The following is a 24,750-nucleotide window of genomic DNA, read 5'->3' as shown; positions in this document are numbered from 1 at the left end:
TTAACCTCATTTCTTGGGAAAGTTTAAATGAGTAGAGGTGAGCAAATAGGGCTAACAGATAAAAAGAGATAAAAGAAAGCCAACATACTTTCTGGGAAAGGAAGCAAGATCATGGCTCAGTGACTTGCTGGAATTCTTGAAGGCTCCTCCTGCCAGAACAGACAAGGAGAAGGGGGAGATGCAGTGGGCTTCACATTCCTAGCTTTTTCTAAAAGATTATGATGGAGTTTCATTGCAGTAGTTAGTGTCTGACATTTGTGGTCATGGAACATGAGAAATAATTGGTTTCAGTGGCCTGAAGAGTAAGTAGGGAAAAGTACTGATAAAAGGCCCATTATATTTCTGCCAATTCAAAATTTTTAGTTAGATACTGCAGGGAACAAAGGTTGCTTCTGGGCTTGTGTCTTTTGAGAAATGGGTAGGCTGATGAGGTCAAAAATAAGATTTTGCATTTTTGCACATCTTAGGGAGAGAGAAGGCATTAATAATCAATAGCACTGGTATACAGTGAAAGCTTTAGATTTGTAGGATCTTTTGGCTTTTTGGCTGTCTTGCAGATTGCATGGGTTTCTAGATGGGAAATTACACCCATCTTCATTAACCCTGAGTGAATAAAACATGGCACTTGTGATCAGTGGCTCTGATAGGCTTAACATTTAGTTTTCTGTTTCCTCTGAGCAATTATTTATTTTGAAGAGGTATAATGATTCTCTGGGTTGGGATACAGACTAGAGAGAAATTGGTCCTCTTTCTTTTTTTATTGTTGCTTCCTGGTTAGATCAATGCAAAAATAAGTGAATATATCTGTGCATGTGTTTGCACTTCTGTATCTATTTATGTGAATGTATACATCTATTGATAATGCCCATTCTGGAAAAAAATTACTGTTTCTCAGTGCATGGCAGAGTACTTTGAATTTTACATACCTGAATTTGACCAGATCTTCCTTGTAGAAAATACTTGGGTTTCCTTATCAAGTTCTTGCCAATTTAGATAGGAAGGTGACTGTAGGAGATTGTGAAGTTTTAGCTTCATTCTCACTGAGGTGTATATGTGTATGTGTATATATAAACTGTCCTTTGAACCCCTGGAATTTTATTTGGACATGGGGGTTCAGCTATATACACTTTTAAGTTTCAGGTTCAGAAACCTATAATCTGCAAGGTGTTTCTCTGAATTAGTTTGACAAATCTTTTTACCTTCTAGATCAGCTGATAGAAATATGTTGAACTTCTTAAAATAAAAAATAATAATAAAAAAATCTTAGACCCAACCCCTCAAATATCTTTCTCCTTCTCTACTCTTTCAGCATGATTTGTAGAATGCTAAGGATTTCTGTGTTTGCTTAGCTTGGAATTAGCCTTGTATTTCTACTTTAGTTAGTGGTCATGAGCAGTCAGCAGGTTGAAGATATTTGTTGGTTTTGTGTAGTTGTGTCATACATTTTTGTGTAGCCATTTTGCCTGATCTGTTTGCATTAAGGCTCTGCCTGACCATAATTAGACTGCTGGGTACACATTAATGTTCTGCTGAGGATCTACTACTTGGTTTTAATAATGTCATCCATCAAGCTCTAGCAAGTACAGCAATATTTGCACTGTAGTAGACAAACAGAGTAAACACTGCAGTTATTTATAAGAAAACTGGCCAGTAAGTTAAGAAACTCTGTGTGGATGTTTTTATTTATTGGAACATTAAACTGATGCTCTGTAATGAGTCCATCAGTCTAATCAGACTTTGTTGTTCTTGAAATGAGAGAAAAGTAAAAGACTGAAGTTAGATTTCTATTTAGAATTTATATTTTATATCTCTGTTTAAGAAACCTGTAGACTCATATTTCCTATCTTCTATGCCCTAGTTTGTCTGCTTTTCTAGCTATTGATTTTCTAGTCTGTTGGTCAGAGAGAAAACACTATCTCCACCTTGGTCTTGTCTGGGTCCAAGTATGGATGAAATTCCTGACTATACCTCTCTCACCTTATGTCTTGACTTCTGATCAGTTCTGGGGAAGTACTGGTGCTCCTTCTAATCCCTTTGATGACCTCTTACAAGTGTCTGTTGACTTGGACTTCAGAAAAGCAGCTTTGTTCACTGGAGTTGCTCTGTCCTTCCAGATGGTCTTCCCTGTGATTCTTGCCTGACCTTTTGTATCTGGACACTTACTTAAGCAGCATCTGAAGTAGAGATGCTTTCCTGAACCTGGGCCTCATATCCTGCAACATAAACATATTGCTTAGGACTATTGAAGTCCTAAGCTTTGTCATTTTCTTTCAGAGATGTCAGTTACCTCATGAGAGCCTGATAATTATGTTTCAGTTTTGTGTCTCTTCTTCCCTGTGTCTCACTTCCTTCTTCCATAATGTTCTCTGATTTGCCCCAGATTTCCTTCTACGAGTTTATCTGTCTCACTTGGATCCTCCCATTTCCCTTCTCCCTCTGTAGAGCAAAGTGGGGAGACAAGGTTCTTGGCACAGCCCTCTCGCATGTTTGCATTCTCTGGGATGTCTCTCTGAAACTGAGGAATGGGGAAGGGTGCAATGCTCTCGGCTCAGAGCAAAGGTCCTAGATTCTGAGAGCATTTGGTCCCTTCCATGATGGGCCCCAACTCTTGACTGCTGCAGTTTGTGTTGCAGTGCAGACGTGTTTGCTGTGATGGTTAGATCCTTGGGATTTTCTTGTTTGAATGACAGATTTAAAAGTGATAACTTTTGACTGTCTTAGAACAACCCCTCTCTTTTCTATTTTTATCTTTATCTGTGTTGCTTGTTGCATTTTCAAACATGGGAAAACTGTAGTCCATATTTGTTCAATGAACTGGTGTGTTTTCAGAGATGCAGAATACCCACTCAGGCAGCAGTGCCTGTGAGCCACAACATGGTCTAAACACTGAGTAAATACAGTTTTTTGGCTTTATACTGAAGTGAAAAAGACAAAGACCAGCCTTCTGGGGGTGGGAACTAAGTAAAAGAAGCCAGGAAATGGCTTAATGCGCCTTTTCCAAAGCCAGTGGTAATACTCCTATTGATTTCAGTAAGATTTTGATCAAGCCCATGATGATTAAGATAGCTGGTACAATTATATCGGATGTAATACATATTCAACTTGTTTTCTGTGAATGCCATGAAACTGTTTATGCTATCATTAATCAGGTGGCTTTGTTGGAAATGCATCTCATTACATGGCAGCTGACAGGAAGCCACTGCCACTGGGCACCAAAGCAGGCTTGTACAAAAATATCCTATCTGCGTAGCTGGAAAGTACAGCTGCTACCGTTGCAAATTCGCTCAACGAGCCACCTACTGACTGGGGCTTGACAGCTGAGAAAACCCCTACAAACCATGGTGCCGACTCAGCACGTAGTTTTCAATCAGGGACACACAGATTTGATTCAGAACTGGAAATTTCACCTATGCAGCGTACAAGTATTTAGGAGCTTCTGCACTTCCCAGGGTTGTTTTATTTAGAAGCACGTGAGACTAGAAGAGGCAGTTCTCCCCTTGTTGGTCCTGATACTTTAGCACAAGGACCTAGAGCAATAACATGAACACGCATGCATGAAAATGTCCCACTGGCCTCTGCAGGATACTATGACAGTAAGTTTCTTTAGTGCTGCCTGCACGTGCAGCCCCCCTGTGAGCCTCACGTGCTGTCATTTCTGAATTCAGACTATAAAGGCCTCAGGACTGGGACTGTGCCTTGACTTGTGTCTGTGAGGCACCGGGGACTCTTCTGGCTGCTGTCAGTCATTGCAAGGAGCTCAGCGGTATTCATCCAAATTTGTGTTTTCTTTCACAGGAGCTCAGGTTTGAACCTGAGAGATTTCTTTTTATTAAGTGTGAGAAAAGCTCACACTGGGCTTTTTCTTAGTGAAAATTTCTCTGTAGCTTGTGTTACTTTATATGTGACATTTTATTTTTGAGTAATTTAGAGAAAGAGGTACTAAAGAAAGTAGATTCAGGACATATTAAAAATATCTCCAGCTACATTACCTCTGAAATTAGCCATTACTTCTCTTCTGTCAGGCTGGTGCTGTGATGTGTTTATGTCTGTGTAAAGTACCATGCGGGTCCTTCCCTTCCTGTGGGGTGGAAGTCAGAATGGACAGCTCTGGGAACCCAGAGGAGGGCCCAAAATTAGGTTAATAGTCATTTTAACCTGATTTGGTGAGTGTGTGTATGCAATGTGTGTGCTTTGTGCTTATGTCTGTCTTCCCCAATGACAGTCTTTCCCTAATAGCTTTTTAACCCATTGGCCAATTTGAGTCAAATTTGAGGGTACAGATCTCAGAAATATTAGGCCTTTGAAAGTTTTCAGAAAACTAGGAAACTGAGTAGAGGAGAAAGCCCTCTCCCTTTGATGCTGCCACTGAGGGAAAAATTGCATCACCCACATTTACATCAGAAAGCCTAAGTGGAAGTGCAAATGCGTAGGAAATCAAGCCACTAATTTTGCAGTTAAGTTTAGGGTTTGTTTTTTTTTATTGTCACCTCTCCTTCCACCACGCTGTCATGCTCTGCCAGAACAAATGTGCTGACTGTGGTACTGCACGAGGAGGGAAACAGAGCCATGGCACTGCCTTAGTCTCCTCTTTCTGCCTGCCGACGTGGAAGGATCATTTTCACTCGCTACTCCTGGCAGCAGAGGTAGTAGCCAGTGCTGAGGTATTGGGGACCAGCTTCATTCTCTTGCATGATACAAGCTTTTCAACCCAAGTTCTGACTTCAACAGAGTAGCTCAACCCTATTAATATTATCAGGCGCAAACCCCAGGTTTGTCAGTTTTCTCAAGTCAGGCAGGCTGTGAGGTTAAATCAGCACTCAGCAAAGAATTAAAACAGAAGGGCTGAATCAAGAATTGCTAAATAAGTTTATCAGTGCGTGTGTTGGCTGGCAGCTTGACAAAGTGAAGCCAGGAGCTTAGACAGCCCTGTAAGTCAGATGTAGGAGCTGTAATTGAGAAGTATCACAGAAGCAATTTGGAAAAGCATCTGTTCAAAGTTTGATTACTGTGAATCATCCCATTCTGCTGGCCTGCTCTGCTAGTCGCCTGAGCTGCTCTTATTTTGCCAAGAGAACAGCTTGACACACATACAGTGCCTAAAAATAAAATACACTTTAAATATTAACATGTTTCAAAAGTATAGATTCATTCACTTTTTGGGAGTAAGAATTGCTTAGTCATTCTTTAAGAACATGGAAAGAATTTAATTGAGAGCTGTGGAAGAATGCCATTCATCAGCAGCACAGGTGTTCGGCCATCTCCAAAACTGTCCCGTTCAGCAGCCTGTGCTGAAACTCTCGAGACACTGAAACATTGTTCATTTTACATAGCTGAATGTTGTTTTAACAATTGCAGGACTGATCCTTGCTCATGAACCCACCCCCGACCAACACCATGGCAGGCTGAGATAGGCATGGCTCAGTAAAGCGTTGCAACTGTTAAAAGAATCTTTTAATTTATTTTAATAGCTTCATAGTTTCTTAGTGTTTGCAAGTACAAGAAAGAAAAACTGGAACTGAATGCTGGACCCTGACTGTTTGCTCTTAAAGCAGATGCTGTTTGGTACAGAGACTCCAAATATTTTTTCTGATTTATTGCCAAGTCTGACCTTGTCTCTTCATTCTGGAAGGGAGATACTGGAGGAATTTGAAGGCTCCAGGATCCCTGCTGCTGAATTCCATGTTCCTCTTTGTTTAGCCGTCTCATCAAAAGCTCTGATTTGATCTTTTTCTTCATTCCCCTTCATTCTCTCTGAACTCAGGCCCTCTGTTGAAGAGGATGGCTCAGATGAGTTGCAGGGACAAACTGACAAATTTAAAACTGGAAGTCACAGAATAACTAATCTGAAAAAGCAAGACAATAATAGCCTCAAAGCTGGTTTTGAAACCCTACACAGTTTGTCAAGCTGCAGCTATTGCAGGCAATGCCAGGGTTGTATTTCCATTTCTGGGAAGATTACAACCTTCAGATGGGAACCCATCCTGCAAACAGGATGGGTGTTAGCAGACTAACATAGGTATGTGGCAGAATGGTAAGCATGGGACATAGTAGCCCTCAAGCACTTTCCCTTCTGATGGTAGAGTTGTTTTTTTTCCTTTTGGTGAGTTATTTATTTCCTGAATGATGCAGCTTAGGGGACACTGAAGCAATTATTGAGTTCAGGCCTATTCCACAAAATAGGACTGGTCAAAATGAAAATACTGAAAAGTTGAAATAATTTTGATTTTTAATAACATCTGAGAAAGTGAAGGGTGAGATTCATGAAGGCTATTTAGAGAAGGAACAGGTAAAGCTCTCTCCTCTTGTCAAGCCATCTAGCAGGGGAGAGAGTTGGATTCATTTCTATCCTGTGTCTCTCTGCTTCAGCTACTGAAGTGAAAGACAGTTATTCACACAGCTCCACAAATCCTGAATCCAGTGCTGAGTACTCCTGTTGCCTTGGTAGATTGCCTGTCTTTTACATATTATCATGCCAATATTTGCATGCATGTGAGAAGGTAAGATCCTGCTTAATTCTACAACACTTTGTAGAAAGGACCAGCCAGTTCATCTCTGCAGTGCAGTCTACATCCACTTAACAAAATGAGGCCAAGAGAAGACACTCAAATCCAAATGTCTTTGAGCCCCAGGCAGAGGTGACTTTCAAGGTCCAGAATCCAAATCCTGATTCATGGTTTGGTTTCACAGTTGTTGGTGATGTTTTCTTTGATTTCACAGTCACATGTTCCTGTAGTCTTTCAAAAGCATCAGATCTCTCCTGAGTTCTGCTGGATCTGATCCCTTTTTGGTGTAAGATACCCTTGAACAACCTGACTGTCTCTTTTTCTTTCAATAGCTTGTATCCCACTGATTTCCATTGCTTGTTTCTATACTAGTTCTAACAGCTGTCCTTTCCTTAAGCTAAGTGCCATTTTTTTGCCCACACTAGGGCACAGGCCCTCCTGCCTGAATACTTCCATGTTCTCATCACGCCTTGTTGTAGTCCAGCTCCTATCTTTCCTCAGGTGAACCCATGATGCCAGAGACCTATGACCCAGGGCTGTAGATCCATTTTTCTCCAGCAGTAAGTACACACAGAAGTTGTCAGAGAGCTCATATTCCCTTCTGATCTTATCTCCTGCCCTCCTTGACCCCTGCCTCCCACAGAAGTGACTCCCTGCTGCTTATGAGATCAAAGTCATGTTTCTTGAAGACTTCTGGAAAACCCATATTATCTCCATTTGCTACATTAATGTCCTTGTCTCTTCTCATTCCCTAATCTCTTCCCATCTGTCTTTCTCCCTTGTTCACTAAATTTGAATTATGTCAGGCTTCTGTATACTTCCCAGCACTATGTGTTGACTCATCCAGTCCATCAGTGCCTCCCCAACTGAATCCAATCTGGATTCTCTCCGATCCACCTAGCTAGCTCTTCCCCTGCCTCTCTTAACAAGATTACAGCTGTTCTAATATATCTTACTTTGAGTAATTAAGCCCATGTATTTCCATGTGTGTGCATGAGCATGGAGACTTTCAGCACTGTGTAATGATGTCTATAAACAGATGGTGAATTAGCTGCCAGGTTTGGGAATCTACATTCAGGAATGGTGGTTTGATTTGGACTAAATATGCAAACCTTCATATTTAACTAGAGAAACAGGAATGCAGAAAGGAACTGTTTTTGCCTGTTTTGAGATCTGCATTCAGCAGCAGCCTGGGCTCCTGTTGCTGGGGAGTGTTCAGGAGAAGCTCTTTGGAATGTGGCTGTTAGCATATCAAAGTAGAGTAAACATGTAGATGATACCCTGCTTCCTCTGCTCCAGTTAATTAAGCCACTCCTCATGTCAGGTTAGATGGAGATGATTTATTAATGTGCTGTCATCTAGGGAAGCAATGTTTTGCTGAAAGGGAGGAGCCATGTTAATGGTACAGAAGATGTCACGCTGAACAAAGAGCAGATGTCAAATAAACGGGGTATTTCTTTTTATCTCCTTCTTTGCTGAGGTCTTAGATCACAGTGCTTTATCATAAAAGCTTAGAAAATTCAGGCTAGAAAGAACTTCAGGTGGTCTTTTAATGCATTCCCTTGCTCCAAGGCAAGATCCATGATACCTGTGTCACTCCTGATGGATATCTGCTCTATGAGGCTAACCAGTATACTTGTTTCCAGCTTTCTTTGAATTACTGTGAATGCCATACCTCTCCTCAGGTGTGGTCAGTGTAGTGAATGTTTATGCTTGTGATCACAAATCCTTGTTGAAAGGCATCGGAAAGGAATGTTGTTTTCAAAGATGCTCATGCCAAACCTATGAGGTTTTCCAAAGGTGGTCTGCTCTTTGCTGGTATAATGCAGTGTTAGTAGCCTGTCTGGCATGTTCTTGTAGGCCTTGGTTAAAGCCTCTTCTAGGCCAAAAAGATGTTAGAATATCTGTCAGCTTTCTTTATCTCAATGCATTTTCTGTCTGAAGCAACCTTTTACTAGCTTGGGTGAGGACAATTATCCCTAAAGTCATGAGAGGTCTCGATTTCTAGTGCTTTTCAACTGTCTGGGCAGCCCCCTGTACACTGGGAGAGGCTCTGCTTAAATCAGTGAATTAGTACAGTGTAAATCCAACGCAAGTAGCATTAGAATAATTCTCTTGACATCTTGGGGAATGTCTGTGTGTGGGCAAGTTAGTAAAGGAACAGATAAATGATTCATCCATTAAGCTTAGAAAACCACAGGATGGTTCCCAGGAAACATAAAAGCCCCGCAGAAAGACTGAAAGCTAAAGCTGAGAGTTGGCCATGCTGGGGAAGGGAAGGGATTCCACATGTTCCATTAATTGCTGTTCTGCAGGGTAATTAAAAGGAAAAAGAAGATAGCAAAAGCGCTCCTTTGAGTTCTAATGATTGGCAGAATCATAGAATCATTTAGGTTGGAAAAGACCTTCAATATCATCGAGTCCAACCATCAACCATGCCCACTAAACCATGTCCTGAAGTGCCTTGTGTACGTGCTTTTTGAATACCTCCAGGGATTGTGACTCAACCACTTCCCTGGGCAGCCTGTTCCAATACCTGGCAACCCTTTCAGTAAAGACATTTTTCCTAATATCCAACCTCAACCTCCCCTGCCGCAACTTGAGGCCATTTCCTCTCGTCTTATCTCCAGCCACCTGACAGAGGAGACCAGCACTCACCTCACTACAGCCTCCTTTCAGGTAGTTGTAGAGCGTGATAAGGTCTCCCCTCAGCCTCCTTTTCTCCAGACTAAACAACCCCAGTTCCCTCAGCTACTCCTCATAAGACTTGTGCTCCAGGCCCCTTGAATCTTGCCTTCTTTGCAGGTTTACAGACATGAAGAGGTCTAGCCTCACAAAAGCCTTTTTATCAGAAAGGTATAGAGTAGGGCAACTTGCATAGACAAACCCTGGTTAGATGTCAGCTAACATGTTTGAAAATCGGGGCAGTGAATTCCTGCACAGAGTTCAGTGTGGTCTGAAAGAGTCAATGAGAAGTTCTGTTGAGCTTCAGTGGTGCCATGGCTAAGATTTGCGTGTATCTGCATGAATCTGTCATTTCACAAAGACTAAGGCACGTGGTTGAATCTGGCTCTCACAATTAGAGCCCTGGTCTTGTGAAATGTTATCCAGGGCCAGCCACTAGACCCTTGGGTGCCGTAGCAGTATTTCAGTACCAAGTATCTTTAAGTATTCTCAGTGGTCGGAAAACTATCCTCTATAAAAGGTATTGTGTATTTCATTCATTTATGCTATTAGGACCTTGTGTTCTGAGGAGTATTACATTTGCTCTAGAAACATCACAGCTAGTATTATGAATATCAGGGAGAGATTTTATTTGTTAGTCTTTCGGGGTGTGTACAATGAAAATCAAGAGATTCAAAAAGTAACTATGCTTTGAGTTTCAGCTATTTATTTTTCTTGCTGGCCTTTTGGGATTCTGACAGCAGTTGTGTATACTGGAAGTGACAGTGTTTTCAGACTTACAAGGAAGAAGAGATTTTATTGGGCACTACAGGACAACAGTCAGTCCTGTAGGGGAGGTGTCCAGCTGCAGAGTACACTGAGTTCTGGGAAAGCATTCTGCATCTCTGCAGGTCATGCTGGTTTGGAGGCAAGGAACAGAGTTTTATAGGGGTCATGTTGAAATTTGGGATAGGGTAGATTCTCCAAAGTAAGAAGAGGATTCTGTGATGATGGGCACATTTGTAACAAGTTGTCTAGGTACAGAAAGTCAGGGTCTGATGTGTATTCTCAGAAGTAGTGGTGGCTTCTTGTGTGATCTTACCAGTTATTTGAATGTTGTGTCTTAGCTCGCTTTTCTGTAAAGTTGGTGTAGTACTTGCCAGTTTCTCAGTGAGGCAGGGAGGAATATATATGGGGACTTAGATACCAGTTTGACAACCGTGTATGAAAAAAATGTGTGCTGTGGAGTTGGAGGAGTGAACCTCATGTGCCCTTAGCTAGAGGTTTCTTGGGATTCCCAGGAATCCAGATCATCTTCTGCCTGCAGAAGTGGCATAGGCTTACCAATGCTCAAAAAATTAGTGCTGGAAACTACTTCCACTACTTTCCTCCACCAGCTAAAAGTAGGGGAGTCATATACACAGTACACCTGCCTGGATGGTATTCTAGCTTAAATTCTGCAGAATTACAAACTCCTTTTGAGGAGTTTTACTTTGACTATTCCCTTGCTACCTGGGTGCCTACCCAGTCCTGTGTAGAGGGTTGTATTTGGACCGGTCCTTTGTCGCCTTATGTCCTCGATATGGTTCAACCACCTCCCACCCTGGAGGGAATTTTAAGTCCTCAGCAGGGAGTGGATGTTCCGCCACTCAACAAGGTCAAGTGAATTGTGAACTGATTTATTCCCTGGACTCATTTTTGTCTCTTGCATAGCACCAAGAGAATGAGGCAGGCAATGGGTTATATTCTTTGTCCTTTGATTAAGTACGAACAGAGGAGAAATGGTGTCCCTATTGTCAGTGTAGATTTCTTTCTCAGGCACATAAAGATTGAGTTTACTTCATATTTCCCACTCCCTTTAACGGTAAAGGCATACTTATGGGGAGGCCTATTTGAAGTAGGCTATGGCTGACTTCTTGCAGTGCCTGGGAGCTCTTTCTATCAGATGGTCCGTGGCATCAGAAGCTCTTCCTATAGAAATACTTGAGTTCAAAATATTGTGACTTGCACTGGGTACAGCACTTTGCATGATTGTTGACTTGTATTTGTACCTGACTGTAGCTGTCTCTTGTGCATTGGATGGTTGTACTATAATTCCTGTACTTGTGATTCATAATGAGTGTATTGTTTCCAGAGTGGTTTTCATTAAATACAGTGACAATGAAAACTATTGCGAAGGAAAACAGTTTCCATACATGAATATTAAACTCTAATGGAAACCATGTTGTTATTGCAAGATTAACAGAAATTGGCATCTAGATGACTATCCAGCATTAAGCCAAATTAATCTGTACCACTAAAATTGCTTGTCTGGCTTTGAATTAGCACAGTCTCATAAAATGAAGGAACAACTCGCCCTGTTAGCTTCTTCTGGATGATCCCTGTTAACTGAACTTGGAACTGGAGGCTCAGTAGGACAGTGATGGTAACAACCTTAGCCTCTCTGTGTTGTACATGCTGGAGAGGGTCCTTCCATGGATACTGTTCTTTTTCACCACTACTGCTGACTTCTTGGGACCTCTGTTTATTCAGCTGTAGAACAGGGTTTGTGTTATTACCTATCTTGGAGGCAGTTTAGTGGGTACTTCTTCTTTAATGTTTTTTAATTTTGGAACCTTTTATATGCAGGCTTTATAAAAAGGAAAAATATTTTTAATTTGTAAGTATGAAAAGCACTGAAAGATTCCCTTGGTGACTGACTTGATGTGTAAATACAGGCAGGGCTTCTCTGTCAAACATATCATTGCCATTGAACGGAAAGGCAGAACATGAGTCACTTCTAGGGTTTCCTGATTTTACTTATGTAGGATGTTAAGAGAGGCTACAGGAGTGTAATTGATGGCAATGTGTGAGCTGCACAAATTGAAAATCATGGAAGGATGAGAAAAACATCAGCTCAACACCAAACTAGTAATGGTGGGTAATGGGAGGTTTGCTCTGTGCATGTGGATATGCAGTGAGTCTCCATCTGTGCCAAGCAGACTTCAGGACTTCAAGTTTGGCTCCCTTCCCAACAGCAAATACATTGAGAAGAGGAAAGCTAGCCAAGTTCTAATCAAGTAAAAGTTCTGTATCCAGAGGTGGCTGGCAAAAGAAGAGATTGAATTATTAGGAGTGCAAGGAAAACAAGACATTAGAGAGTTGAAAGCTGGAGTACCTGGACAAACCACTTGCTGAGTGAATATACCACAGTCATCAGAAGGAAGCCCCGGGTGTTTTGAATAGGATGAAATGTGAACCCATGCACCAGAACTTGTCTTCTTCCAGCTTTGGCTATCTCTGTGGCAAGTATGTAATATCCTAATGCCTAGCTGAGCTGGTAGGATAAATGTAATCATTCCCCTTAGAGATATTGCTAGTAGAGGACTCATTAGCTGGCAGAAAGGCCAACAGCTGCAAACTGTTTATGTATGACAACTTTTTGGATAAATCTGAGTTTACACAGTTGCCTGTGTCCTAAGGTTTGCTGTGGAAGTGCAGATAGCTTTGCGTGTTCAAACCCAAGCACAGAAGTTATGGACGGTAATTATGCAATTTCTCATGAGAGAAAAGAAAAAACCCTCACACTTGGTAATAGTCAAAATAGTAATTGGCTTTCCTTTCCCTCTACCACTGATGCTCCTGCTTGACCTTTTTTGATATTAAAATAGAATTGTGGTAATTGCTGGCAGTTAGTAGTGTATCTGGAACAATAAGGACTTTTTGTCCCTGAAGAAAGCCACTGTCTGCGTATTTGCATGAGCACGGGAGAAGCGTGGGGGTTTTTAAAACAAAATAAAACAAGCCCCCCAAACCCCAAACCAACCAATTCAACTTTCTTCCCTATTTTTCATTTTCACACACCTGTCTCCCAGACAGGGCCAGAAGCAAAATTACCAAATAAGAGAAGTTCCTCTTATATTATTCCCAGCCTGGTAGAACCACAGCATGCCAGGATTTTCACAAACAAGACTGAATTCATGAAGTTTCTATTCCATTTCCACAGACTTGAAAGGCTCAGGTAAAAATCTGGAATTTTAAGAGGCAAACAGCAGTTTCCATTCATCCCAATGAAGAAAATAAATCATATCAATGCAGCTACCAAGGCATTGTACTACAGTCATAGTTGGTTAAAGGTGTATTTTTCTCTGTATATCAATTATATGGATCATTGTATTGGGTTACAAAAAAGTTGCATTTATCTTAAGAGTTCAGATATATTTACTAAAGAACTGTATTATGTTTGCAGATCAATAGCATATTTGCTATTTATATTCTTTCATTAGAATTAATGGTAAAATGTATTGGTCCAAAAGAAAATTATAGTCTTAGGAAATAGTTTGATAGAAAATATATATTTCAAAAACAAGCATGCTTTTTCAGGCTTAAAATTTGTTGTAACTGGCTTGCTGTTCCAGAATGACTCTTATTAATAAGCACTCAGCAGTTCATGAGCTGGAATTCTTACTGGGTTCATTTCATATACTGCAAAGTTTTCTGCTGTCTGCTCTTCTAGAATTATGAGTTTCTCTGCCCAGTCCACTTCTGTTCCTATATTGTCTGATCCCTGGGCTCCACCGCAACAGAAGTCTTTAATAATTGTAATAATAAACTAATTTTAGATGTCTACATTTTTAAATGGGTCACTGCAAATATTATAATATGGCCACACAGGATTCACATTAAGCATTGAAAATTACTAATAAAAATAAGGTGACTGGGAGTCTGTAACTGAGCCACAGTCACTTCTTTTTCAGCCACCGATGGATATACAAGTCTTTAATCATTAGTTTTCCACCTTTGAATAATAAGGCTTTTAGCACAGACCAGTGTTATTGCCAGTCAGTTTCAGTGGGGGATTAGAACCACTAAACAAAGACTTCAGAAGAATTACCATTTGAGATAATGTATTCAATATTTTAGTTGATATTTAACCTCTTTTAATATGTGGACAGAACTCTAGACTGTTTTGCTATACCACAGCTCCCAAACATGGAAATATTGCCCCCTTCCATCTCCAAGTGACATCAAACATTGACTCAGCCTCATTTTATTTATCAGAAGGAAATTAGCATGAATCATTTCAAGCTAAACTGGCTTGCCTCATTGACCACTGATCTTGAGATGCAATACTGTTTTGTTGCTTCTCAGTTAAAACCTCATGTGTCAGATACAACTGAGATATATACTGGCACTGGTTAAATGGAAGATAAAGGTGGAATAATCAGCTTTAGTAGTAGGAATGAAACACTTCCAGTAAGAATCCTGCTGTGGTGTTAGCTGTACCTAAAACTGCTGAAAGGTAACTAAAATATCCCTCACTATTCAGTAAAAGTGTATTTCAGCCTAGTTGGGTCAGTTGATTACAGAGCTACGTTTGCCTCATCCCCAGAAGGCAGAAGGATCTCTGGGAGTGACTTTTGAGTAGATGGTGGTTGTGCCACAGGGTCATAGCACACCGTTGTGGGAAGAGCCTGCGCTGGGCAAGCTAGTGAGTGAAGGTGAACTCAACAGCCCTCACTAGTTTTCCTCTCTCACAGCTGGGGATCAGGACTACCAGCAGCCGACGGGCCATCACAGCTTTGTCTCCTGTGACAGCACAGTATGCTTCAGTGGAGAGGCAGCTACGGAGTGGATTAGCAATTTGGCATGAAGCATTCTTCCTCCGAAGTACCCTGTTTCATGTACACATGCTGGGAGAGGATTTAAGAATTCAAAAATGTACAAAGGCACAAATCTAAAGAGGGTTGGCTGAGTCCCTTAATTGTTGTAGCTTCTGTGACTCAAATATTCAATTTTTGCTTCCCTTTAACCAAAATCTGGCAGTTCCTCTTAGTTTCAGACATTCTGCTGTTGGTTTTACAATACACTAACATTTTTCCAAACAGTTTTTTCCTTCTGCCAAAAGTATTCCCAGAAATTGCTGATCCCAAGTAGGGTTGAAAGCAAAAGACTGTTATTGGTGAGGGCATTATTATTTGTAAGTCACCATAAGGGTGCATAGTAGCAGATATAAATCAGGAGAAATATCTACTTCCCTTTCAGAAATCAAGCAGAAATGTTTTGTGATCTTTAAAAGAAACAGAAGACATGTTTATAGCCCAAGACACACTGCAGACACCTGCAGTTGAAATTCTGTTCTATGACCCATTCGTTAGGCCATCAGGTGTGTGGACTGAGGTTGCAATCTCTTTCTCAAAGTAACATATTACTTCCTGAGCAATTCCTTGACATCCTTATGACTATGCTGCGAGTAAAAAGCAAGTCAGTTTAAGAAGAGTGCTGAAATCCAGCCTTCTATGGTCATGAATTTTAAAAGATTAAATCTTGATTTCATTTTTTTCCATGTGGTATGAATCTGGCCTTCTACACTCAGCACTTTTAAAGTAAGCAAGTGTTAGTGTCTGATTTCTGCACTGCCTTCACTCTCTGCTGCTCGTGTTGAATTAAAAGGCTATTGCCCATCCTTCATTCCATGCAGAATCCCCCTGGCAGCAAATATCCATATCCATATTGTTGTCAAAACTCATAAAACAGAACTGGACTTCTTCCAGGTCTAAAGTTTTATACCATTTGTACCCTGATAAACACAGCTTTGTCAACTCTGACAGAAGGGGGAAAAAAAGAGATCGTGTCTCCATTGCATGGTTGTGGCCTACTCATTAAAGGCAGCTAGATCCTACCTACTCCTCTGTGAGAACAGCATTACAGCAAGGAAGTAGATTTCTTGTTTTCTGTTAAATGTAAGCAAATGTATCTGCTGTGAAAAAATTGAAAGGCATTTGTGGAAGGTCTTTACACTTCCCTTTCTTCCAGCATGGCAGAAGGATGTGTGAAGTGGCAGGATGAACTTGGCATTTAGGTTGCTGCATGCTATCTGGAAATCTTGTTTTGTATGCACACTTGAACTGTTTGTGTGGCTTTTGAGAGGTGCTTATTTAGCAGTGGAGGACTTGTATAAATAAAGACATCCTTAGGTTCTGTCTTTAACCCTTGTGCATAACTCCCAATGGCTTAACTGTGGTTTCTAGGTGGCAGATGAAACAAAAGCTCATCAGCAAATTGTCCTGTGTGTGGCCTGCGATGCCATCACAGCATTTCCAAGTACAATGGCACTTTCTGCAGGACACAGTCCGGATGCAGGAAGGGCATTTGAGGACTATTGTTTTTCTATAGCAGAAGTTTCATGCCGTAACTTCTGAATTCCTTTTTTGACTCCGGCCTACAACTGTTTGTGGTGCCCACACAAACAGGCCTAGAGAGTACTGTGCAATTGTCCATGGGATCAAATCCTAAATTCCACTAAGTCATAGAAGACTTCTGCCACCTACGTTGGCTTTGTGAGTCACCATCAGGAGTTTGCCAGCTTTTCTGACTCTTCCACTCTTGCTTTAAGTATGAAAATAAGGGAAAATGTAAGATCTTTTCAGAGAGTCTCTGCTTTTATTGTTTTATTCCTTCTCCCCAGCTTTATTCTGAAAATTGGGAGAACTCCATTTAAATGCTTGTTAAGGCTACTTCACTGCATCTTCTATCATTGTAGTAGAAGGCATTAATAGACAAGCTTAGATGAATTTTTGTCGGTGAAATATATTTTTGAGACAGTGAAATATATTTTCCAATGAAAGCAGTGGTGAGTGTGTTTAACTTGTTTGCTGTCTGACAAAATTCCAGACTGATTTTTCAATAGGATGATGAACAAAATAGATGATTTTGTGCGCAAACTCTCTGCGCTCAAATGCTCTAAAATTTTTCATACTGGGTGCATTTCTTATCATTTTGGTTGAGTTACTGCTGTATATTTTGAGTGAATGAGCTGTTTCACTGATTCTGATGGGAGCATTCTCTGTTTCTGTTGCAGGAATTGCTTACCTGGGAGGTGTCTGCAGTGCCAAGAGAAAGTGTGTTCTTGCTGAAGACAACGGTCTCAATCTGGCATTTACAATTGCACATGAACTGGGGCACAAGTAAGAACTTGTCCTTCTGTTTCTTTCTTTACTTATGCCACTGTACCATACTTCCATTTAAAGCCATACAAGTTAAATTACTAGTGTGACATGTTTGTTATGATTTCATAAATCTAGCAGATTGATAAATAACTTAATTTTTAGGAGGCTTATGTAAATATTCATTTCAGCACACATAACTCTTTCTATTCGATCTTCCCCTATTTTCCACTCTATGTTTTGATTTTGAGTAGCACAAAGATGCCTCGTTCTCTTAAATGGTTCATGGTAGTAGTTAGAGACGAATTCTGCTTTTGTTTATGCTGTAGAATAGGTCCACAAAAACAACATCAACTGCAAAATCTTTGAACTTGCTCAATTTTCTCCGAAGTCCAGGTGTCTATGTCAAGAATTTTAATAGTTAAATACTTCAGTAATGGTTTCATTTCTGCATGTGAAGTAATCTACTGTGGCAAAATTGTAAACATCAGTATTTTGGAAATGCCTTTAAGCTGTATTATTTGATCAACAGAAAGAAATTATATAACTTGATTTATCAGCTCAATCACAGCTAACTATCACACTTTGAACACTGACTGGAAAAAACAGCAAAGAATGTGATAATTCCTAGTCAGACAGAAATTTGCAGAATGGGATTACTGAGTACTTTCTGTAGGCGACTTTGAAGACTTTTTAAAGCTACCTGTAAATATCCCATGGACAGAAGAAATCAAATTTTACTGGAAGAGTCACCTGCATTGTCTTAGGGAAGTTAATGAGTTAACCCAAAGGTCAGCATCCACATCCACTGCTTTCCAGGCTAAGTGTAATACTCACTTACTCATAATACGTACGAGCTTTTTTCCCTTTCCAGTGACATCACTCTGGTTGCACCGTGTCACAGTTAGACTGTGTAAGGTATAGAATTAGACCAGGAACAAATTTATACAGGGGCAAGGGCTGTACCTATGGGATTTTCAAGTATTCCTTCCTTTAGCCTCTCTGGATGGAAGGCACAAAATCCCATCATTGTTCCTTTAGTAAGAAGTTGTGCATAAATTTTGTCTGCACCCTTCTGGACTCCTACAGTTTATGTGTCTGTTGTATCTTCCTTTCCTACAGTAACAAGTAGTTGACAGCTAAGTCAGAGCCAATGTATCGTGTTCAGATTCTGGCCGGTCTCATTCCATGACAAATAATTATTTTATGGCAATGTGTTTCAAAGTTGCATGGAGGATATTTAGGTTACTACCAAAAATGACAAGACAAAAATGAATCTCCGTTTCACCCTCCAGTGACACCAAAGGCAGCCGAGCCAAACCGAGGGTGGTTTCAGCAGAAATGAAGGACATTTGGTTTTGGTTTTATTTAAATTGCATGCCAAGATGTTAAACTGAGCCTAAACTTAATAACAAATTAACCTGTGGGTAATGTTAAGGGAAATTCAGCACTCATCTTTGGATGGGCCAAGAGCAAGAGGGAAAAATACTTGAGCTGCAGAAAATCCAGCTGTGTAAAAGAGTGAGACTGGTCTGTCCTGGTGCTTGCCAAGTTTCTCAGCAGAGCTGTCAAGCTTCCTTCTAATAATGCCTTGCAAAAAATCCACAACATAAATAGGGGATGTAATGCTTTCGGATACAGCTCTCCATCTGTGCAGAAAATAGCAAACTCCATTTTCTTTTCTGAGTACAATTTTGGTGGTAAGACCATAATGTCCTTTCTCTGCTGGTGTCTTTCTTTGGCTCCATCTTGGAAAACTATTTCAAGAGGTGGGTATGAGATGTCTAAAGGACTTGACAGAGGGTGGCTTGGGTTCAATACACTGGAGGATTTGGACAGGAAGTGCTATTGTGCAGAGAATCTTCGGCTTCAGAAGAGTCATAGATCCCATTGTGGGGCAAGATGGAGAGCTTAAATGAAGATTGCAGGTGAAGAAGGACAAATGACAAAGGAGACTGCATTTTCTAACAGAGCTGCCTCATGACCCACTTTACTGAGAGAGAAGAGACTAGAACAGGCTCAGGCAAGAGAGACTGGGAAGAGTACTTGAGTACTGGAGGGGCATGGAGAGTATGTGAGAGCTAGTCTAGGGACCGAAGGTGTCTGGGTCTGGGCAGTGTAGCTCTCAGAAGGCACGTTAACCAGGAAGGCTCCAACTGAAGCAGCTGGCTGGGTTAGGTTAGAGAAGCTGCTGGCAGGATTCTGCTGCCACGGGTGTTTTGGGGACATGTTCCAGGTTAGCCTGTTTCACAATGAGTTGCAATTCTCTATCACAAACTGGTGCAAGCCCTCTGGCCCTTCTGTCCCCTCTTCCCTTGCTTAAGCCCAGCTATAAGCATGCATAATCAAACCCCAGTGTGCCAAATCAAAACAGAGGGGAAAAAATGCCATCTCTCTCTCACCACCCAACCTGAACATCAAAATCATCCCTCTATACTGTCACCCACCAGTGGCCTAGTTACTTATTTCAAAGTCTGGTCAATTTACTGGTGCCCTTCTGGCCTTGAAGTCAACAGGACTCTTTTCATTGACCTTACTAGCTGTCAGGCCTCTCCTTATTCTTCTGGTTTTGAACTGCAACAGGATGCTTTGACCAGTCCTGTTTCAGCACTTCTTGTGCCAATAGAAGGATTGTTTGCAGACTTTACCTACAAACACATAGTTTTTAAGTGAAATGTAAGGAAACCCATTGCAGAGATGAAGGCAGAGAAGCTGCCGTGAGCTTCAGGTTTAAAAATGAAAACCAAGGAAAACTAGGTGCAAGATTCTTAATTAAAAACAACAAAACAAAACAAAACAACTTACATCCATATTGGCAAAAATATAAATTTTGGAGAGCCATAATTGTGAGCTTTATTGAAGGCTGATTTCCTTATGAGTGTCGAAAAGCTGAGATTTATGACTTCTTGCCCTAAGACTAACAGATGTCTGTGGAGATCACAAGCCCAGTTTGGCATTCACAGATAGTTTCTGATGTAGACTTTGGAAAAAGTGAATGGATTACTAATTGATGTGTCAGATTCTAATCTGCCACTAATGTCATTTGGACTCACTGCAAAAAACACAATTATGGACAGCTGCACTGTGAAAACATGGAGACATCATTAAATAGGTCCATTAGGGTGACACTTATAGGTCTTATAAAAGTTCATCTTCAGGTTTAACCTATAGAGTTGTTGTTGCTTGATGATGGGGTGAGTGATATAACTTTTGTCTGTTGTATTTATATCTTCAAATCTGGAACAATAATTTTGATCCATGCACACAAAGGGAGCATCCATTTGTATTTAGATACAATTTTTCCTACAAAGAGTCCAGGAGATGAATTTTGCTGTTACAAAAAGGCATCAGGCAAGGTAGAGACCACTGAATATGTCACGAGGCTGCAAATCATAAACTTCTTACTATACAAGACAGGACCCTCAGCAAGCCTCATTCCTTCATTCAGCATGGTCAGTAGTGGATGTCTTTTAAACTAACACACTTTAATGTAACCACAGTTGGTTTTTATCCAGGGATTGCTGGGTGGATTACTGTGTTCTGACCTACACAAAAGGGAAGACACAGAGATCACAGTGGTCCCTGAAATCTTAAAAAGTGTAAGTCCAAGGTCTTCATGTTATAAACAACTTAACATGCTGAACATTTTCTTACTCTCATCTTTCCTCAGGCTAGCAGGGCAACTCCATCAGTAAGAGCTTGAAAATGCCCTACTGTTGTCAACAGGTCCTGAATGGTGCTTCCCTCCTCCTCCGTGAACTGCACCAGTGGGAAGTTGATCTGAGATTCATACCCCAAAGACCACCCTGAACAACTGTGAATTTTTGAAAAATAGTACCACTTCCCCCTCCCTTGGTTCTCATTTTGCCTACAGCAGTGACATTGTTACCATTTTCAAGTCATTCTCCAAAGAAAAAGGCAAATAAGTTTTTTAAACAAAAGCTGGGATTCATCCTTATATCCGTTATCCCCTAAATGAAGCGGGTGGGCTGTAGCCAGTGGTTTTTCAGGACAACAATGCCAGCTTTGTTGCCATTCCTGTTTCTTTCAACAGCCTCTGCTTTCCTGTTGTGGGATTGGGGGGCAGGCTTGGGTGAGGAGGGAAGATTCCCATTCATGAGCTAGCGGAACCTGGCACTGCCTAGATGGTGAGAGAATAGCCGGAGGTGGTATGGCTGAAAGCCACGCCGTGTCAGATGCCCTTAAGAAAGTGAATCAAAATCAACTGACAATAAGCAAGATGCAGTCTGTTGCCAACAGTCTGAAACCGCATGGCCTCAAACTTGAAGCTGAAACAGATGAGGACAAAAATTAGTCCAAAGGTAAAAATCAGACAAGATAAGAGTTTAGAACTGGCAGGTTTCTGTCCAGTATGATTATTTGCTTTAGGTGTTAAGTATTGATAGATGTAGCTTGGTTAAAATTACTTTAGGATGCATACTTACTTGCTGCATAATTAAGTATGGCCTTCGTGGTGTGTCTCAAGCCATAGTGGTGTTGCAGGTGAGGGAAAAGCACTCTCTGGATGTTCCTTTTGTGGCCTGATATTTATGCTAATAGACTTGTGAATAAACTTACTTCCCTGATCTGTCTAGTGCAGCACCCAGCAGAGAGATTCTGTCATGCAAATAGTTGTAAGGCAGAATGTGAAAATGTTGCAGGCTGAAGGGGAACATGTCTTGAGCAGATCCAAAAGGTACAGAATAACGCTGTGACAACTTACACTGGCAAAACCAGGTCAGCGTGGTGCAGGCATACAAGCTTAATTCCTAAAAAACAACCAGGAAATGAACAGTCCTCCTTCTTCCCCACCCTGCAATTTGTAAAGATTTGGTCATAATGCGTTTTGAAAATGAAAAGTTTCACGTGGAAGCTGAGGACCACCAGAGTAAATGGGACACAGATCTGAGCAGTCAGGTAGTGCTGCAGAGTGCACACTGTGCTGATATAAAACTGTTTTTTTTCTTAAGCAGTCTGTATTGTTTTGTGATTCCAGTCAGTGCAGTGCTGGCAGCAATGGAACCAGCCAGCCAAATCATGGTGGTGGTGCAAGGGGAATGGTTCTGGAAACGATATAAAAATGGGGGGACCTTTGCTACAAATTCTCTCATTTTATCCTGGGATTATAACATTTAGGTGCAGGATGTGGGAGCTGAGAAGCTGTTTTGAAAGAAAAAAACAACCCTCTCTGTCTTTTTTAGAGCAGCTCACTGTAGTCTAGCATTGAATGCACGGCTCTACCAATGTAGGCAGCTGAGCGTAGTTTCTGTCCTGGCTGACTTTAAACCCTATTTTTCAAAAAAGCTCCCATCTGAGCTGCTTTTTCTGCTCTGTGTTGCTCTTTTGACAACCTGCATTATAATGATGGCAAATGCAAGGTTTTCTTCATAGCATTTGTAAAGGGCTGGTTTTTAGAAGTATGAGCAAAGCAACCAGTTGGATCCTTGAATGTTATGGTGCTGACAGCGAGATCAATCACAGAAAAGAAGGCAGACCTTGCAACTGCTGTATGAAGAGTAGCAGAGGCATGAGTTAGTGCCACATTTATCAGGCAGGTTCTGCCTGACCTGAATTTCTATGGAATGTTTTTCTTCATTGCTATTGCAAAAGTACACCAATTAATTGCCAGGAAGCAATCTGTCCTCAGATTACTTCTTACATCCCAAAAGGCATTAAAACCAACATTATTAAAGTTGCAGAATCAAACATGTAGAAGCACCAAAGTCTCATTTTCTGGTTTATCTGGACAACTTCAATTTTCACTCTAGGCCCTCTGTCCTCCAAATGAGGCCAAACTTCTATGCCTAGGGTAGTATTTCAGCATATAGTTAAAGACTCTAGCTTAACACATGCCCACAGGCATCTTATTCACTCCTGTGCATGAATGTTTTACCATAGAGAGACCTTGCAAAGAGGTGCCCATCTTGTGGGCCTGTAGGGTAGGATCCATTTATGTGATGGCTCAGGGATGCAGCCTGTGGCTGACAGGATCTGTCCTGTGAATGCATAAACCTCTCCAATGGCACTGCTGGCAGTTTGGATGTAGATTCTGTCTTGTGGTGGAGAGCTGTGGCACAGTTCCCTCTGTGGCTCTGTAAAACCCTCTGTGGCTGTTTTGACCATGCTGCAAAAGACAATGTGCTGGAACTTGCATGTCTGCATTTGTAGGGGTTGAAAATCAAGGTCAGTTGGATCCCAATGAGGACTGGAGCCAGAGGCAATCACATGCAAGCTTTACTCTAGCAAGCTCAGGTGCTAGTCACTTTGTTGCTGCACCAAGACTTCCTGCATAGCTGGGTAGTTTGATTCAGGCAGTTACTGCCCCAGCTATATTCTACTAGTGCCAGCACTCTTCATTTTAAATCTCACAGGAGTATGTCGCTGTTCCAGTATATTGCAGTCTCAGGATTACTGGGAGTGACTGACTGCCGTGTAGACATACCCTGAGGCTGGCCAAAAATGCTGGCAACAGTCCGTACCCACCCTGGAGTTGCTAATTTTATTTTCTGCCATTTGTGTTGTAAATCTGTTGTGGAATGTCTCTCTCTGTTCCCAGGCTCCCTTTTCTTGTTCCCCTCCTCCCAGGTTTCATTCTTCTTCCACAGATAATTGCAAGCACATTTTCACAGTTAAGTTGCCCTTCTCTGTACAACTCCAAAAGGGCATAATGGAGCACTGCGTATTTCATCATATATGTTTGTACATCAGAATCAGTATGACCTAGTCAAAGCAATTATTTAATAACATATTCTGGTTTTGAGAGAGAGCTAGGTATAGCCTAATATTTCAGGAGATGCTTCTTCCACTTTTGGTAACACACCAAGGGGTCTGTTTTAGAGAAAAAAAATTATGTACCTAAGTAGTTTGATATTAGTGGCTTCGTAACAGCTTTCTGAAAACTGTGTCCTAAATTAGTCAAAAGGAAGCAGATATCAAAGACAGATACAGATCTAAACATACTTAAATAAAAAAAATCAGGCGAGACTTCTGCAAGCATGGATGGTTTGACCTGAGGAAGAGGTAGTGAGGAGCACCACTAAACAGAAGGTGTGTTTGCCCAACATAATACAGTACATGATACCTGAGTAAGTTAATTTGAATCCCAGAAGTAGAATGTCCCTGTTGTATTAACCTTGTCTGGGCAAGTTGTTTTTGCAATGACAGTAGAATATAACATAGAGAAAAATCAGATAAAGAAAATCACATACAGAAATCACATAGAGAAAAAGAAGATTGGGAAGGAGAAATGGAGATGTTCAAGTAGTATCATGTGCCAGACTCTGGATAATAGGCCTGGTTTTAGGTGGGGTTTTTTAGTTTTATGTAAAACTGCAAGTACAGGTGTGGTTACTGAACCTGCTAATCCTAGTGTGGTGGTGGCATACCTTCCCTCTGCCATGCGTATCTTTTCTCACCCTTGTATCTTCCAAGTTTGATAGTTATTTACGGTATTGGACTGTAACCACATTAGAACTGGGCGTGGGAATGTCCGCCTCCCATTGCTTTCTGGACTCTTGTGGCAAGCATTAGTGTGGTTTTTGGCAAGGGTTTCTATGGTTTTACTCTATGCTTTGTGAAGGATGTCTACGTAATCCCTAGTGAAGCAACATTCTCTTGCAGGCCCTCCAATTTCTTTGTTTTTGAGCATCTTGTACAGC

General features: G+C 41.1%; 1 protein-coding gene across 3 annotated transcripts in view; it reads left to right on the top strand.

Moving 5' to 3' along the window:
• ADAMTS17 (ADAM metallopeptidase with thrombospondin type 1 motif 17) overlaps positions 1–24,750 on the top strand; it is a 200,550-nt gene that overhangs the window by 59,250 nt on the left and 116,550 nt on the right. For all 3 annotated transcript variants that reach the window (XR_003923623.1, XM_030015913.1, XM_030015912.1), the window contains exon 8: positions 17,008–17,113. Coding sequence is in view for 2 of the 3 variants with exons in the window: in XM_030015913.1 (XP_029871773.1) it covers positions 17,008–17,113 (106 nt within the window). In the remaining variant the exon portion in view is untranslated. The remainder of the gene's footprint in view (positions 1–17,007; positions 17,114–24,750) is intronic.

Source organism: Aquila chrysaetos, chromosome 5 (assembly GCF_900496995.4).
Source record: "Aquila chrysaetos chrysaetos chromosome 5, bAquChr1.4, whole genome shotgun sequence".
NCBI classification, from domain to species: Eukaryota; Metazoa; Chordata; class Aves; order Accipitriformes; family Accipitridae; genus Aquila; species Aquila chrysaetos.
This window is presented reverse-complemented; position numbering and strand designations above follow the sequence as displayed.